This window comes from Lycorma delicatula, chromosome 8, assembly GCF_047948215.1.
Source record: "Lycorma delicatula isolate Av1 chromosome 8, ASM4794821v1, whole genome shotgun sequence".
Lineage (NCBI taxonomy): Eukaryota > Metazoa > Arthropoda > Insecta > Hemiptera > Fulgoridae > Lycorma > Lycorma delicatula.
The window spans coordinates 99,728,002-99,748,193 of NC_134462.1; the positions used below are offsets into that span (position 1 = coordinate 99,728,002).

At 29.1% G+C, this 20,192-nt stretch overlaps 1 protein-coding gene across 4 annotated transcripts in view; it reads left to right on the forward strand.

The window, feature by feature from the left end:
* babo (TGF-beta receptor type-1 babo) overlaps positions 1-20,192 on the forward strand; it is a 116,921-nt gene that overhangs the window by 53,021 nt on the left and 43,708 nt on the right. For 2 of the 4 annotated variants that reach the window (XM_075373106.1, XM_075373108.1), the window contains one exon: positions 12,769-12,917. The exons of 1 other annotated variant lie outside the window; for it this stretch is intronic. In XM_075373106.1, coding sequence (XP_075229221.1) covers positions 12,769-12,917 — 149 coding nt within the window. Of the gene's footprint in view, positions 1-12,768; positions 12,918-13,520; positions 13,649-20,192 lie in introns of all 4 variants that reach the window. One more of the 4 variants, XM_075373107.1, reaches the window with a different exon arrangement.

Below are 20,192 nucleotides of genomic sequence, written 5' to 3' on the forward strand. Positions count from 1 at the left end.
TGATTATATTGAATGGATATGTTAATAGAGTAAAAAAAAATTATATTTTTTATTAAGATTAGATGATTTTGTTTGTCAGGTGTGTTCATTTAATAACTTGTTTTATCTTATCTGATAGGCTTATGTTGAAGTGCTTAACATTAGGAAAACAAGTTTTGTACAAATGTATGTTTTTAAGCGCTTACTGTTACTGAATTCAACATTTTTTTTCATTTATTTCTTTTTACTCGATTAAGCAATAATAGTTTTTTTCACCGATAAGAGATTAACAGATAATTTTATTCCGTAAAACCTCATTATTGGAATTTCTTGGGCTTTGAATAAATTTTCTGTTGTAAACAGGGACTTTTTTTTGATACATTATTGTCTTGATCTTTAGCCTATTCTTTAAAAAAATAATACTGCTTCGTATTATGTAATCAATAAGCAGTCAAACATTGCACTTACAAAGATTACTTTTGTGGACAGATCAAGAGATCTACTCATATTATTATAAAAACATGAAACTTAAAGTAAAGTACGAGTACAATTTAGGTCAAAAAGCATTTTTATCCTAAATTGTACTAGAGTGCTGTCTGAATTTTTCTAACATTGTATTATAATCATGCTAAATTTAATAATTTTTTTACACACAGTAATCTTTAGGTTCAGTGTACATATTGTGCTTTAAAAATAATTCATTCTTTATTTAAATTATAAAAAAAAAAACTTAAAGTGAAGCATTGTGAATGTTATGAAAATAATGTTAATACAGAAATTAAAATGTCTTAATTATTTAAAATTTCCTTGGCAAATAAGTTTTAAATTAATATAAATTATTTATTTTATGCTTTTGAGTGTTTGTGTATGAAAAAATTACTTAATTTAGTTTTTACTGGATTTTTCCTTCTCTACTCTATTTTCATCAAGATGTGGCCTTGAAGATGACATTAAACTATTGTAAATCACTTTTTGTGAGAGAAAATTTCTCTAATTTAATATGCAAGATAAGGGACTAAAGGAATTTGGTTTATGTATCTGTCAGTCACCTCTGTTGTAGAATCATTTTTGAAACCTTCTTATCTGATTTTTTGACTGGAGATAGTAGTTATCTAGTCTGTTGAAATGATATTTATTGATTTTCGTAGCCATTTTGAAAAAAAACTTTATCTAATAACATAAACACAACAATTTACATAAAATAGTGAATAGTGTCACCTTCAGTTTTGCTGACACATTTTCCTTCCTTAGTTTTACAGCTTGCAGATCACCAGCTTCAGCATCCAGTATCAGTTTCGATTTCTACCTCTCTTGCTTATAAACCATAAAAAAAATCTTCTGGTTTCCTGTTTCAGCTATTTTTTAAAAATATGTAGAAAAATTTCTTCTTTCTTTTAACCACCTTTGGTCATAGTTTTTCTTAAAAAAAAATTTAATGCTGTACAGTGCAATTCATGTAGCAATATTTTATGTTTTCATTGTTATCAAAAATTGAAAAACTTCATTTAACACTTGTTTAATGTTAATTATCTATGATTTACTGTAATACGTTATCTACATAAAACAAAAATTAAATATACTGTTCGGAAGCTACAGCACAGTAAAAGTAACATTTGTTCTCCTTACAATAATAAAAAAAACTTGTGTGCAGGAAGACTGAGTTTTTGTTATTTTTTATTCCCGTTTGCACCGCTCAAACATACACAGTCATCATGACTCTCAAAGTAGGTAATGTTAACTGAATACGCTAAACAATATTGATAACAATTAGTAATGCAGGTAAAGTAACGTCAAAATTCCAATTTGCAGCATCATAATGAACCATGCTTCTAACTTGTCCTACTCAAATTTTTTAGAACTTAAATTAACCATAACTTAAGAGCGACTCAACCAGTCTTTATAAAATTTTACATGCACAACTTCAGATACACTACTACAACATATCTAAATTTCAATGTAATTAATGTAGTAGTTCTGAAGATTTTTATGCCATAGACCTGTAAATAAATAAATGTATAAGGAAACCACAATTTAAGTGAATTGTATTTATTTCATACTTCAAAACATAAAGAAAATTCATTTTCACAACAATGGTATATAAACAATGTGTAACAATGGGTGTAAATAATTTACACCCATAGGGTGTAAATTGTTATATGGGTATATAACCCTATATGGGTAAATATACCCTATGGGTAACATAAATTTTTACCCATAGGGTAGTGGTGGTGGTGTTGGGGGGGGATTTACTCTACTTTTCTTTGAAAAGTCAGTAAAAAAAAATATACACTTCATCCTTCCTATGCTTATAAACAAATATTATTTTGGCATACATTGAACATATCCTAACTGTATAAAAACCAAAACCACATAAAATAAACCTTAATAAATAGATTTAATTTACAACCAGAGATCATATAATTCATCTGTATCATCTGCCTATGTGATCAGGCAAAGCCTTTTGAGTTGAAATTGAGATGTATGTAACAACATGAGATTTGAACAGCTAAATTATTGTTATATTTTTTTCAATGCACTAATGTCAGTAAAAGATAATATTAGAAAAATTTTCTTGAAGACTAACTTTTTTTTTTTAGTTTTTCTTTCTTTGTTTTTTTTTTTTAAATTTTCAATAAATAATTATTTGTGTACTGTTGGTAATTTCATCAAGTTATCTTGAAAAATTACAATGTTTAATTTTGTAATCATTGTTTTACTTTAGAATTTTTAATTTTAATCAAGGATTTACAGTATTTATTATTAAGCGTCATTTATGTATGATTTACTTAATGAAAATGTTTACATTGATAATATAAAAGTGAGTTAAAGAAATACATGAGTTTAAACTTGATATAACTAACTTTTTGTTTGTGCCATGAACCTATTATTGTAGGTAAATTAAACATTAAAAACTATGTAAACATACTTTATGTATATTTGACATCAATAAATTTTTAGAAAATATTTTGCACTCTGTTGAAAATTTTTCATTTATTGGTGTTCACTTTTCTTTCTGTATTTGGAAGGTTTAGTTATTACAGGGAGGATTAAAATTAAATTTTTTATGATTTTATGGGTCCATGCAGATATTTCATCATATTTCTACCAAATAAAGATTCTGTTGTCAACAAGTTTTACTCTGGACAAACAGTCTTTTGTGCTCTTTAAATGTGTACTGATTTATATGGACTTCTCAATATGAAAACTTTTGTGCTTCTTTTATATCTGTTATGATTTTTATGAACTTATATAGAACAGATATTATTCTACTTTGTATAAGGCATGAATTCATGGGCATAAACTGCTCATAATAATTGATAACCAATGATATACTTGGTCAGGTAGTTGAAAGTATACCAGAAACCTTTTTAACTAACCTGTCGGTCTTACGGCATGTTCTACAGATGACTAAGAATATCTGAAGTATCAAGAATATCTTGTACAGTACAAGGTGCAGAATAGTAGTGTATGATAGAACAATGTACGAAGTATTTGTTTACAAAGTACGCAGTGTACTGTACAGTATTGCATCAATAAACAATTATTTTTATAATTGTATTTTGTGCTTTTTTAATTGCTTAATGATAAATTATTTGATGGAGTTTTTTGTTTAATTAATATAAACCATTAACAAAAATTGTTTTCAATTTTCTTATTCGTCTTTGACTTTTACCAATAGCTTATGTTTCATACAGTGTGTATATTTTAGATGGTATTAGGATAGCTGATAAATCTGTTAGGTACTTCAGTCATTAGACTTGTTTTGTAGATTCTAGTCAGAAAGAAACAGTCTCTGGACAGGTCTGTAGGTAGCCAGGCCTCACTATATCACACTAAGAATGGATCAGCTTTGTAGTACCTTCATTCTTAGCAGAGACTAAAATAACAATAGATTAAAAATATAATACCTAATATAAATCAGCTGTTCATATAACCAATGTTTACTAGTAACTTTACAGTGTTGCCACTTTGGCTACCAAAAAAAAAATTGTCTCATTACTTTATTTACAGACCTCATACATTTTCATTCAAAAGTTTATAAAAGTACTCCTGATAAAGATCATATTAATTTCATTGAGTTTACAAACAATATATTTGAGTAAGTTCGGTTTTATCATTTGAATTTGTCAACAGCTGATATATGACATCGGTAAAAGTTATTTGTTGACTTGCAGGTAGATGACTTCATCGACTTGTTATCGACCTTATTAGCAATTATGTTAAGTTGAACTTCAATATTAGTTAATTTTTTGATGTGATGTAATAAATAATGACATTAGTGTAGGAATCACTTATTTTGAACAAAAAAAGAATCTGTGATGATATATTCTGAGTAATGTTAAAACTTATTGTATTTTTACCATTTGATGATATTTAGGCATTAATTTTTCCCAGCAGAATGGTGTCCCAACTCCATTGCAGTAATTTTATACGTACTTTAGTAGATGTTTGATTTTCCAAACGAGTCGGAAAGGGAGGGCAAGAACTTTGATGTTGCAAAGTGTAGCCATTAAACCACTTTGTTTTTAATTTTTATATAAGGATATATAAAGAACATGATCCATCAGAAAAGATTTACTATGTTGATGATCTGTAGGAGATGATAATTGCAATCATAACATGCATTCCATCATTTAGACTGGCACGAACATAAAAAAATTAAGTAGCATTTAGACTTTCAGAAAAAAATAGTTAAATTGTGACTTTCTGTTTGTTTGTGATAATTTATATTTGTTGTTTGTAAAACTGCATTTGATAAAATCCATGGAACTCTTTTATGTGCACTACTATTAAAAATATTTTACATTATTTTGTTGAACTTATTAAGAAATAAAATCATCTTACACTACATTTTTATTAAAATGCATTATCAAAACTCACATTAAAAATTGGATAAATGTTTAAAGAAGCTTTTGAATTTCATTTATTATAAAGAATTTTTTTTTAATTTGGATTATTCAGTTAATATACTGTAATTTGAAATCCTTTCTTTTTTTATTGGTCTCTTGCATTTTGGATTAGCAAGTTTCACTACATGAATTGTGTGGTTTTTAAACATACAACTGATCTAAGTAATTTTATGTACAATAAAATATTCCTGGTTCAGTTTTTTTGTTCCGTATTACATTTGTATATTAATTACCTTCAAAATATGCTTTTGTTGTTATTATTATTATTTATCATGAGTATTTGATTTTCTTTCTTAATAATTATTACAAAACCTAAAGGTTTGTTTTTAGTTTAAGTTTAATCATAAGTTAATAAACTGATATACAATATTTTGATTACAAGTTTATGTTCAAACTTTAGTAAGACGTAATATGTATACATAAATATTTTAAACAGTGTAATTATCTTTTTTATATTTGCTCATTACCAGTTGGGTGTGACTAATCCAAGGTTCACTGAAATTATTATTATTTTTATTTATTTTTTAATAAAAGAGGTCTAACTTACTGCCAGTTGAAAAATATTTAATTTATAAAGTATTAAATATTTTTTGATGCGATTTTTGAATTGGTTTGTAAAAAAATTGAAAACAAAATAAATTATCTACTAGGTTTATATCAGAGGAGGAGTGGTGGTGGTGGTTGTTTCTAATGAAATATAATATAAAGTGACTGAGGGTTAAGTTTTAGCCTTTATTTTATATAGCAATTCACATTTTTGTCAGACTTTTGAAATATAATCATTATGTTATAGAAATCAACATGACTATACTAAATTCCATGTAAGAGACTGTACTACAGTGTTAGATAAAAATGGAATATTTTAGACACGTTTTAGTATTAATTGGAATACAAGATTTATTTAATTTATTTTTTTACTTTTTATTTATTTATTTTTTGGTTGATGAAATTACACAGAAGCCTTAACAAAGAAGCTTGTTTGTGGAATATGAAAATTAAAATTGTTTAGTATATGAAAAACACCATGCCTTACCAGGATTCGAACCCGGGACCTCCAGGTGTAAGGCCAAAACGCTACCACTTCACCGTGGAGATCAGATTACAATCAGAAACTTAATAAAAAAATTACTTTAAAGGCCATTTTAATTATTTAACAATCATAGTTAGTATATGCTGATAAAAAAAGTACATATTAATAAAATTAACGAAAAAAGGAGAAATAATATAAGAAATGTTAGTTGATAAATTAACAGTACTTTCAAAACTGTCTCGAAAATTGGGCTCACCTAAAATGACACCATCATATTTATTTTATTTATTTTCTTGCATAAACCTTAGTGTTTACTGATGATAATTATTTAACAGTAGAAATGGCTGTTTAATTTTAGAGTTTAAATAGATCTTTATAAACAATTTTCAACTGTATTCTTGTTTTTGATTGATTTCAGTAACTGTTTAATGTAGCCTATTGTATTAAGCTTTGGTTTAGTGATGCTTGGTGTTAAGTGATTTGTTATTAGAATTTAGCCACATTGAAAAATATCTTTAATAATGAACATTAATTAGTTACTAATTATCACAGTTCTTTATATAAAAAAGACCAACAAAGCACACTGTGTCTTTTACAACCCAGTCTGAATTATCTGATATTTTACAATATAACAGTGAAAAAAATAGTATTTAATTAATTATTTACCTTTTTTTAACATATAGAATGGATTTAGGCATGCATTACATTTTGAGTAATGGGATTGTGAAGATATAACTTTTGTTACTTGAAAAAAAAAAAAAGAGTCCAAAATGTCTTAAATTCACTATTTTAAACAAAACAAGGATTGTTTTGTAGACAATCATCTGTGAAATTTTTCATGTTTATATTATCTTTGATAAACTGTTTTCTTCTTTTATAAGTTTTCTTCTATAAGTTCTTTTTTAAGTTTTGTTTTCCATCAAATTTTTACATTCCCTTTATGTTCTGTAGTATAACTTCTGCGACAATAACTAACAGTAGTAATAAGAGTTTTTATTTCATGAATGCTAAACTGAGTGTAATATCAGTCAGTAGTAATGATTGTGTAAATATTCATATGAATGATATGTAATGTTTACTTATTTTCAATCTACTTGAAAAATAAACAGTCTCATTGTTTATTGCAACATCACTGTCGATAAATATTAGCCCTTTTGTCAACATGTTCTCTTTAATAATTTCCTTTTAATTAATCAGTTTCTTCTGGTTCACGTCAGGTTATTCAATTTACTGTACAGGTTTTAATCTTCTTAATTTCTATTGAAGTCATGTTTAAAGATTGTTATTGAGATCTAGTTAATGCCACTTTTGGGATTTATTGTTTTAGTTTTTGATAATGATTACAAAAAATTAATACATGTTTTTATACAGAATTTTCTGGTCAAAGAACAGATGCTGTTTCCTTAGTTTTTTTTATTTTCCACTCATCAAGATAATGCTTTTTGATGATTTGATTTAAATTCGTGACAGTAGTTGTACATTGTGTATGAGGTGTGATAAAAGAATGAGAATTTCAGTTTTTATCAAAAATAATTTTTTTTATTCTTCTATATTGTTTCCTTCAAAGTAGTCACCCAGAGATGTAATACAGTTATCTAGTGTTTCTTCCAATCATCAAAACATTTGTGTAAAGCATTTTTGGTATAGCCTTAAATTCACTTAGCGATTCTTTTCTTACATCTGTTGTCACAAATGGGTTGTCCTTTTAGCATTATCTTAATCATTGGGAACAAGAAATTGTTACAGGGTGCCATGTCTGGGGAATAAGGAGGCTGCAGCATCAGTATGGTGTTATTTTTGGCTAAATAATAAATTAATACTTAAGTGTGAGCTGGAGCATTATTGTGGTATAAAATCCAAAATTGTTTGCCCATATTTGGGGTAGTTTTCTTCAGATTGCCTCATGTAAATAGTGTAAAACTGCTAAGTAGTATTTTTAGTACAACCTTTCAGTAAGAATTCATTTGAACGACTCTATCATAAAAAAAAAAAAAAAAAAAAAAAAAAAAACAATTAGAAGAATTTTAATATCTGATTGAACTAGGAGTTTTTTTTAGTCTTGGTTCTTCAGGAAGCTTTCATTCAAATGATTGGACTTTAGTTTCAATATTATAATCATACACCTGCATTTTGTCACCTGTTAAGGACACATTTTAATCAATTCTGAGTCATCAGTGTTATCAGCTAACAGTAGTTGTGCGTTGTTGCTTTTGTTGGAAATTCAAACATTTTGGAAAAAATTCTGCTGCAATTCATTTCATACTCATTATGTTAGTCAAAATTGTTTCACATGAGCCATAAGAGATTCACACCTCTTCAGCAATTTTTTTAATTGGGATTTGATGATTATTGATCACAATATCATTAAAATATTTTGTTAATATTTTCATCAGTTGTTGATGTGTTAAACACTTTTGTCACCTTCACCATCTTCACACTTTCTTGAAACAATTTGTACCTCTCATAAATTGTTGGTGTCAGCATAACATCCTCGTTAAAAGCCTTCTCTAACATTTTCACCATTTCACTGCACTTAAAAGCCTTCTCTATTCATTAGAAGCCTTCTCTATTCCTTCTCTTATCATTTTGTTAAAAGCCTTCTCTAACATTTTCACCATTTCACTGCACTTTATTCTATTTTAAATGCAAATTCTTTGTTTCGTCATTTTCAAACAGAATAAATCCTCACTTGTAATAAAATACAACCTAATTACTCAGCTGCAAAATTTTAACTACACATCTAATATAGCTGAAAATATTGATATACATTATTGACAGTGCTGGCATCACATTGGAAAAAGATGAACTCAGTTGAAAAGGTATAGCACATAAAATTTTAAAAGTCTTGGTTATTTTTGATTACACTTTGTATACATACGCAACATATTGGAGTTAATGTGGAGACATCTGGCAGAAAGGGTGATTATTTTTAAATACTAATTAAATTTTGATTTTGTGGAACTTATATATTATGTTTTATTAGTCTTAAATTTAGTAGTTTACATTATTGTATTGCTTTGTAGTATTTAATTCACAAGAAGCCTTTTTTGTTTTTGATTCTGAGAATTTTGAAATTTTTATTTAGTATAAACAGTGTCAGTAAAATGAATTAGTTATCTTGTTCGAAAAACTGAAAGTTTAATTTTTATTGTTCATTATTTAATACTAATTGAGGAATTAATCTGGAGAAAGAGTAATTATTAAAATGTAAATTTTCCAGTGTGATTGTTGATTTTAATCCGTGATAAAACATTCTCTAAACAACAGAAAAATTGACTTAACTGTAATCAATTTATAAAATGTGATTAGGATGAAGTTATAAGAAAAAAGATTTATAATATTAATGATTTATGAAGCACAAAGTATATGTTGTAGACACTCATTGTTGATAGTGACATTAGGTAGTAAGTAATTCAAGTGTCTAACATTGAATATTGTATAATTGACAGCAAAAATATGTTAATAGATTTTTTATTTTTTAATAGTTTGTTTAATATATACTTACACACATGGATGTATATAATATATATATATATATATATATACAGGATGTTAATAAAAACCATTTCAAGAATAGGAATGGTTCATCCCCCATATAGAAATAAAGAAAAAGCTTTGATATAAATAAAGCTTTTTCTTTATCAACATATGTCCAGAAATGCTTAGCTTACCGGCTATCCTCCATTTTGGATAATTAACATAAAAATTTATTTCTCAGAAATGGTTAATCATATCAAGCTGAAATTTCATGTACTGCTATGGTACTTCTTACTTGTATAAAAATAATGAACCTGATCTTTTAATCCATTTCAAAATGACGGCCATGTTAACATTTTAGTTGCTAATACCTTTGCAACCGCTGGTTTATTTTAATGTTATGTTATACAAAAAATGGTAAGCATTTTATAACAAAGAGTATGACATCCTACTTGTTCAAATCCATTCATAAATAACAAAGTTATAAGCAGATGTTCTTGTAGTGAGTTGCTTTAAATTAAAAAACCAGTTTTCATTTCCTCCCGAATAAAGTTAAATAACTTGTCACGATCTCAAGTCTAATAATCCTATCAATGTTATCATGTAACAAGATAATTATTTTTTCTTTGTAATTTACAAGTAATTGTTGTAGTGTAAATATAAATAAAAACTAACACCCAGTTTATCATTTGTTATTGACAAGTGAATACATTGATCTGTGCTGTATGAGTAACACCACTCCATAACAATTGTGACACTGTTACAACTGTAACAATTATTTTTTTACCATTTTTGTATTCACCATGGTTAGATAATGTGAATCATATTTATACTAACTTAGAAATGGCTGACGTGCATTTAATGTATGGTCTCGCATATTGCAACACCCTTCAGGTGAGACTGCTGTATCAGGAATACTTTTCCAATCGAGTGTTATCTTCTCACGCAATGTTTTCATCCATTCATAGACGGCTCAGAGACACAGCTAGCTTAATACCTGAAAATCATGGTGAATCAGGACAACCACATTCAATATGTACATCCAGATTCAAGGAAGGTGTGTTGGCTGAAATATTTAATCACCTCCAAAAAAAAAAAACTAGAGCTAGCCTAGGAATTCAGTGTTATTAATGCAACAGTTTGGAAGGTTTTGTACAAGCAGCAGCTTCTTGCCTATCATTGTCAGCAAGTACGAGCTATTGTACCTGAAGGTTATGCTCATCATGTTCAGCTATGCCATTGCTTATCTGAAAATGTACTAATTCAGATTTTTTGAATGATATTTTCTTTACCGATGAAGGCAAATTTACAAGATCAGCCATTCTTTACACCTACAACAGCACATGTGATTAATTGAAAACCCTCATGCCATTTCAGAGAACCGTCATCAATATCAGTTTTCTGAAAACATATGACCTGGTATAGATGACCTATTTTTTTTTTTTACCTGCAAAAGTCAATGGTGAAAGATATTTACATTTTTTGACAGCTGATTTTTCACTTTTACTCAAAAATTTATACACACACACACAAAACAAAATGTGGTTCGTGCTGGATGAATGGGGCACTGACTCATTACCAATTACAAGTTCAAGATAAATGAAGCAGCATATCCAAATAGATGGAATGGTCTTAACTTTTTCTTATGGGGCATTTAAAGACAGTTGTATACAACACCCCTGTGGATACAGTAGAAAAATTGTGCACAAGAATTCTAAATGGGATTGAGAGGATTCTTCAGACACCTGGCATCATCTTTTGAAATAGTCCAGTAGGTAATGAAAAAATGCTTGGATACATGTATTTTGAATGAGACCGCATTTTGAACAGCTGCTGCAGTTTCTTTTATTAATTTTTATTATCTGATATGATAATTTATTGTTATTAAATAAATTTTAATTGAAAAAAAAGTTTGAGTAATAACCACTGTCTGTTCATTAAAAGAAAAATATGTACCTAATGCAAATTATTTTTCAATATTGATGTTATTTATTATTATTATATTTTTATGTTATTATCATTAAATTATTGTAATTTATTACATGATGATATTAATAAAATTATTACAATTGAAATCGTGTCAAGTTTAAATAGATTCGGGAGGAAATGAAAACTGATTTTTTAACCTAGTGAGACTCGCTTGAAGAATTTTTGCCATAACTTTGTTAATTATGAATAGATTTAAATAAATAAGGTGTCATGTTCTTTGTCCCAAAATGCCTAACATATGTTGTGTAACATAGCATTAAAATAAACAAGTGGTTGCAAAGATATAGCAACTAAATAAGGTTTACACGACTGCCATTTTGAAATGGATTGAGATATCAGGTTTTTTATTTTTATGCATAAAACCTCTAGGTACCATAACAGTATATGAAATATTTCACCTTGATGCGATTAACCATTTCTGAGAAATAGATTTTTATATTAAAAATCCAAAATGGCGGATAGCTGGTAAACTAGTCGTTTCTGGACATATGTTAACATAAAGCTTTTTTCTTTATTTCTGTATGGGGGATCATCCCCTGAATTCTTGAAACAGTTTTTATAAACACTCTGTATACTGTACATATATCTTTCCAACTTTGATAAAAAAGTACAGATTTGAATTGTACTGCTTGTATACACTGTTTATTGTTTATAAAATTAATTTACAGGAGTTAGAGAAGATGTAAAGAATTGTTATTTTGTTTTTGAATTTTTACATGTTTGGTTTTTATTTTTTTTTGGTAGTTAGTAAAATGGTTTGTAATTTTGTTATTATTTTTAATATATACATTGCAAATAATTTCTCATTCATTCATAGATGTCACTCTCTTTTTTTATTTTTTGTATTATCAATAATAATTAATGTAAAAAGGTGCCTGCACAAGAAAGACTATTTCCCACCGGAGTGGCCACTCAAGTGTGTTCGGCCGCGTCCGGTTGTGGACTCAGCGTTCGAATGCTGCAATACAATGGATCGATGCAACTTGCTACTGGATCCTCAACTAGCGACGACACCTAATCCTTATTCAGGTAAAATATTTTTAAAAAAAGAAAAAGGGGATATTGACTTCCTCCTACGTCGTTATTCTGATGATGATAATAATATTGATTATAATTTTGTAACGATTATTATAAAATTGTAATTTTTTTTTAATAATTATGATATGGTGTGACATTTTTTAACATGATTTTAATCCCTCTCACTCTTTTTTTATCTCCTTGCTTACTCACTGTTACTACTACTACTACTACTACTACTACTATAACTTCTACTACTTCAACTAATAATTACAACTACTAGTTAGTGTTGCCAGTTGCGAGTTGCGAGTTTATTTTACTGACAAAACCTAATATTTGCTTGTGTGTTGCGTGTGATCCTCGCAGGTGTCTCGACAAGATGATATCGTATCCCTATGAGAATCCTTTCGTGTGTCATTATGCAGATCCTCTTAACGACACGTTTGTCATAGAATGTTGCAAGGATCGAGATATGTGTAATAAAGAATTGAAACCTACGCTACATAGTAAGAGAGGTATGTTTTAATGGTCAGAAACCGTCCCGTTATTTTTTTCTCTTCAAACGAGTCTGTACAAAATATTGTAATTATCTTTTTTTTTTTATTTTAGTATTGTACTACTCGGTGATGGTAGTTTATTTTGTACTTTAATGGTGATGCGTGCATGAAAATTTCATTAATTCTTATACTGTTTCCGCTTTAGTATTGCTGCAGTGTAAAAAGTCACACTTTTTGCTGTTGTTCTTCACAGTATATTTATAATGGATATCGCACTCTTCTCTCAATGCTCTTTCACATACTTTTAGTTTACTTTTGACTTTTTATTTTTGTAATTATTAGAGTAGATGTATCTGTGTATATATTTATCTATTTATTAGCTAGATGTTTGTCGTAACGATCCTTATATTTTTAATTGTTTATTAAAGCTTATTCGGTTGTATTTTTTCCTTCTTGTAATCTTATCAAACTGTCTATATACTTTTCTTTTTTAGGGACAAAATTATTTACTCGCATGTACTTTTGTAGAGGTATAATTTTTTTTCTTTCTTATTTCTTTTCTATCACTTTCTTTCTCTCTTTTTAACCCTTAACAATTTCTCTTGATTGTTTCTTATATAGGTGTTTTGATAAGAAAAGTGGGTTTCCACCCGATGCACCGATGTATTGTATCACTAATATGACTGGAACTGAATGCTGTAATAATGAGGACTTCTGTAATAAATATTTGAATCCACAGTTGCCAGAAGGTAAGTTAAAATGATCGTTTAAATTATAGGAAATGAAATGAATTTAAAAAAAAAAGAAATTAAAACGAATGCATTTAACAAATGCATTCTAATTATTGGGGAAATATTTCCGATTTGGAAAGAAATAATCAGCATGCTTTTTTTTTGTAAAAATGATAAAAGTGGTTAGATAAGGGAAAACAAAAAACAGAACAGTAACAGTTTTTTTTTATTTATATAATTTAAAGCATTTAAAAATTTGGAAGAATTGGGATTTGTATGATTTGATGAGAAAGATCCTTTGGAACTACTGTTCAGTTGAGCGTGATACTTTTTCAGCCTATCAGGTGATATAGATATTTTTATAATAATATTCTAAAAGCGGCTAGTAATACAGTAACAGACTTAAAACTATAAAATTAATTTTTTTAATTAACGGTTATAAATTACTTTTGAATGAACTTGTATGATGGATAACTTTATATCTATTAATGAAAATTGAGGGAATAATACGTACTTAACTACATCACATCTACCAAATTGCCCAAGTGTTTCTGGATACTAAGAAATTCTGGGAATTCCTATCTTTAGATGTAGGTAGTGTTTTTTTGTTATTGGGAAGGGGGTTTTGCTGAAAGTGGAATAGTTAAACTGAGATCTTGTCATTGACCTTGTGTTGCTAGTTTTACCGTCCTAGTATTACTTGAGATCTTTTTGTAGTATTCTTAGTTTGCAATATCTTCACTTAGTTTTTCATACACTGTACTGCCGTTCATTGCTTTGTTTAACATATGCATGAAAGAGTCTGTAATAAATTCTACTTTTAATGGTATTTTCTGACCTCTTCTAACTTTGTGAAAATTATGAAGTTATTTTTATATTTTAATATCTCTGCACGTGAAATAACTATTATTTTATGTAATCTGTTCGTAATCCTACTATAGATAATGATGCAAGTTATTATTAGTTGCTAATTATCTTGATAGGAGTAAGATAATATACTTATTGTAACATAATTGTACTTGCAAGTAGGTATAATTATCTTAAACGTACGATGAACAATTGTTAGTAATACCCCGTACAATTATACATCATTTTATAATTTCATTAAACTTGTTTAGTGAATTGTAATTAATAATCATAAAAAAAGTTATCTATGAATGTACAAAAATAACAAGCTTTAATTAAACATACTGTATAAAAAGCATTTTGAATCTGGATTCATCAGTCATACAACAGTATCATTACCAATGGAATGTATTACAATGCACACAATAAAAACGAAATTAGGCAAAGAACTAACACAGTTTAATTTTAGCATAAAAACCAATTGGATTTAATGATACTTTTACATAAATAAATAAATAATACAGAAGAAGTAAATACTTCATTAATCCATTTGAAAAAAATATAAGAAATATGTTACTATGTTAATAAAAATGCTGTAAAACCTGTCTTTAGCAGAATTGAATGGGTCTTCTGGTATGGGACAAAAATTTCCGTTAAAAGATAGTTTTCCAGTTAGCGAAGGTAGACCTGTGATAAAAAATTAAACTATGAACATGCATATAATGGACATACTGATAAAATAAAATCCTGTACATACCTTTTTCGATTACTGTATTTATTTCTACTACAAATTAATATATGCAAAACTTACAATGAACAGAAATAAAACTGCACACACATTTAAAAAATTTTTTCCACTAGTCAAGGAGAGTTTTCTGTATAGTTTGCTGCTTGATTTTTCACGAACACTTTAGCCTTAGAAACCACACTAAGCACATCAGTCATTTTGCCTAGGACAAATTGCTGCAGTTCTTTTACACTTTTGACAGAATTTTGATAAGTCATTAGCCTAACCTTCTTTTGACTAGATGCCATATTCCTCTTCTTCTTTCACCATTTCACTTCTCTTTTCTGACTTTCTGTAAAATTCTCAATTAAGGCATCTACATCCATTGTATCTCTATTTCAATTGTCACATCACAGTCTATGTCATTGATTCTCAAACTTTTTCACCCACCGCCCACATTGAGAATCAAAAATTTTCTAGCACCCCCAAAATTTTTAAACTTACTGACTGTTAAAAATAATAATTGCCATTATTTTTTTAAACGTGACATATCTTATTTCTGAGGTGAACCTTACATTTTAGTTCGAAATATCAGGAAAAAAAATTTGCCTTTTTTTTTTAATAACCATCACCTTCCTAGACTATCTGAACACCCCTAATTTTCAGTGGGCCTCCAGCTCCCTCCTCCTGAAGGCCTCCAGCGCCCCCACAAGGGGGCATTATCGCCCACTTTGAGAACGAATGGCCTATGTTGATATAGTCCTCGGGCATTGCAGTTTTTGAAAGCAGATTCATTAATGTAGTTTTGCAAGTCCTTTAGTTCATCCTTATTTTCCTCACTAACAATAACATTACCCATGGAAATCCTGATTTTTTTTAAACACTATGTCCCTGTTTCTGGCAAAAACCTCTTTTGATCAAATTTAGTTAGATAAACAACTTACTATTTTTAGCTAGTTCAGAGATGGATGATGTAGAATTAATATTGGCAGCAAATATTATATTAACAGTTTACAATGGTGTTCTTTAACATTCTGACCGATGCCCTTGTCCATTGAAAAGAAACGCTTGTGGGGTTTGGAGAACACCAAGCAAGTTGAACATTGGAAAGTTTGATGTAGGGGTAACATGTTGCGTTATTCAAAAAAACAACACATTCTGCCATTAAACACCTTTAACCATTCTTCTATGATTTCTGATACCTATGTCGTTTTGTTGGATCTCCAATCTGCAGGCAGCTTCCATATGTCCATGATTTTGAAGCATCTTGGCTTAGCACTTGTACTGATTACTCTCCATTTCACCTGACATAAAACCACATAGAAAAACAGTCAATCTTTCGGTGCATAATTTTCTTTCTGAACATTTACCTTTCAAACATAATTATTTATTTGGTAATGTGTAGAAAAATAGTCCTGCATCATTGCCATTTTCTCTGTTTTCAGGTTCATATCCTTCAATTCATCCAAAGTTTTCTGATGTCTTTTACAGAAATTTTCCAACCATCCATTAGATGATTTGAATTCAGTCTTACTCAGTTTTTCAGCTACCTTTTTAGGGAATTCCTGTAAAACACCCAATATGCAATGATATTTCACCCTGATGTTAACAAACCACTTCCACGCTATCATTAATGTCTTGGTTTTCAGTTTCCTTAATTTCTCTCATTACTTTTCCAGTAGCACAGTTTTACTACTGCTTCAAAATTTCCATTTTCTCTTGTATGCTTGAGTTTTATCTATGTTGAAAATCTTCATGAGATGCTTTACATTAAATTTATCTTGTTCACTAGTCTGAATCACTTTTATTCTCGTGAAGATCAGTCACAGTACTTGTTTTCAAAGCCATAATGACTAGTGCCAAACTAAAGCAAAAATGTAAGTGTTTAGGTGTGCTATTAAAAGTTAAATTCTATTTTAAGATGATTAACAAGTCATTAAAGTGAGGATTGAGAAGGACCGAGGCAGCTGTAGACAGGCAATTACTGTACACTTAAATGAGTAAGTAAAGTAGTAAAAGAACAAAAACCTTTTTGTCCATTCTTTGTTAGCTATGCAGTCAATGCAGTTCTATGGTGAGTAAGACAATGTAGTGTATACGAGTATACCTGACTTCTCATGCAGTGCCTGAAGATTTTCCAAATGCTGCATTCTGGAACTTGACATTTTTCTATGAGGCTTATTTTCATTTCTGTTGTATGCATAACCCAGTTCCAATTAATGAAGTGAAGTTAACACATTTTTACTTCTAAATTCATTGGACTGTGAAATATTTCTGTTTTAGATAAATTTCCATTTATTAAGGGGTCTGTTGAAGGCAGTTTTTACTGTATAAATTAATAGTTAATATGTACAAAAGTGAAAATTATATTTTTTAAATCAATAAATAATTTAACCGAGTGTTTAAATCTTAAAAAAATTACATAAGATAAATCTAACAGTAATGGATGACATTTATAAAATTAATTGTGATGGTTGTAAACAAATATTATATATATTGATAAAAGTAATAGATCCTTTAAACAATGGTTTTGTAAATACTTATACATAAAACTATAAAAGAATAAAGTTTTTAAATGCTGATCACCATTACACACAGACATATAACTATAGAAAATAATCTAGTAATAATACTTGTAATAAAACAAAACAATAATTTTTCAGTATTTAGAAAAATATTACTTTTTTCTTGATGAAATTCTCGAAACTTGTGCGTAGGAATATGAAATTAATTTTTGTAGTGTATGAAAAATGCCATGCTTGTCAGGGATTCGAGCACGGGATCTCCAAATGAAAGACTGAGATGCCATTGAGGCTGGGAAATTTACTATCACTCTGTAAATGCAGGTGATTCTAAATTGCATTGCAGTCTCTCAAGAGATGATTCTATAGCCAAAAATAAGAAAAAATGTTCATGTTAACATCGGTCAGAAAACGGTTCATTAGCGAATTTTTACTTGCGAAACATTTAGTCCTGCTTGCTGCTCCCTCTGTAAAATTAAGCCCTACTAAAATTCTTTGGATGAAAATCGGCAGGGTAAATTTGGTGCTTCCTTTTGGATTTTGATCTAAGAAATTGAATAAGAGTGATTCCAGATTCTATCTCGCTTACATTTTAAGAAAAATGGGGTAAAACACAGACTTCATTGAATTATCTGTATGCAAGGTCATTAAAAAAATCACCTAACATTATTAATTATGCACCAATGGAAATATTTAATGAAGTTCTGTAGGCAGCATTATGTTCTGCATAATCTCCTCTGTAACCACGTGTTCTTGAATTGTTGATATCTTGTTAAGTTTTCATGTTATTGCTATTTGAGTGTAATGTATTTAAGTATTAGTAGCAGCTTTTGTAATGTGACATTTTTGGGAGCAACGATGTAGCTTAAATTCTGCATGAAACTGGGGAAATCTTTCATGGAAACATTTCAACGTTTTAAACAAGCTTACAGAGATGATGCTCTGGATTGTACGCAATGTTGCGAATGGTTTTCAGAATTTAAAAGTGGTCATCACTGAATTGAAAATGACCCTCAACCAACAAGGCCTTCAACCAACTGATGACACCCACATTAAGAAAATCAACGATCTGGTGCGTGCAAATTGCCAATTAACTATCAGAGAACTTGCAGAAGAGGTTAGCATCTCAAATTGGATCATGCCATGACATTTTGACTGAAAAATTGAACATGCATCTAGTTGCAGCAAAGTTTGTTCCACGGAACAAACTTTGCTCGAACAGCAGCAAGAACATCAAGCAGGCGTTTGCCGGCAACTTCTTGTAGAAGCTAATTACAGTGAAACATTCATGCAGAGGATCATTACTGGAGACAAATCTTGGTTTACAGCTGCGATATTGAGACAAAAGTTCAATCATCACAATAGATCAGCAAAGGATCTCCACACCCCAAGAAAGCATATCAATCTCGATCCAGTGTCAAACATGCTCTCTGTTTTTTCAATTTTAATGGAATTGTGCATTTTGAATTCTTGCTTCTATGTGAAACAGTGAACCGTATGTACTATCAAGGCGTTTTACAGTGGTTACATGAAAAATATGCAAAAAGGGACCAGAGTTGTGGCGAGACAACTCATGGTTCCTTCACCATGACAATGCGCCCGCACATTCAGCTTCGTCAGTTTTGTGCCAAAAATCAAATGACTGTCCTTCCTCAGCCTCCCCAATTGCCAGACCTGGCTCTTTGCGATGTTTTATTATTTTTGAAATTAAATTCACTGATAAAAGGACACTATTTTTAGACTACTGATGCCATTAAAGTAAATTCATCATGGACCTTAAAGGCCATTTCGAGTGAAGTTATCCAGGACTGGTTCGCAATGTTGAAACACTGCTGGGAAAAGTGTGGGGACTTTTGTCCACTTTGAAGGGGACAAAGACCAATAATTTGTAAGATTAATAACAATTAAAAAAATAAAGTTTGCTTATTTTCTGAACAGAACTCATATACTATTCTATAAATAATGATGAATCCATAGATTTGAAAATTTTTATATAAATTTTTAAGTTTTCACTTGCCTATTTGGGTAATTTTTGTTAATAATCTATATAATTATATATATTACACACACATACACACACACACACACACACACACACACACACACACACACACTCACACTGTACTTGGAGATTAATATTAATATACATATATACTTGTATAATCTCCAGGTACAACGTGTGTAAAATAATTTCCTTAAAAATGTCACAATAATGTGATAAACTTAACTAAATAATAATAAACTATCCAGTTTGCCATTTGACATTTTGAGTGTTTCTAATGAAAAGAGGAATAACACAAGCTTGTTCATTTTAATCATTAATTATAAATTTCAATATCATATGATGTCCAGAAGAAAAAATTTTACTCATAAAAATAAAAATAAATTAGAAATGAATGTTACATAGTTTATTATCATATTCTTTCAGAGTGGCATAGAGGGTTAGAATCTAACTTCCTGTACAGAA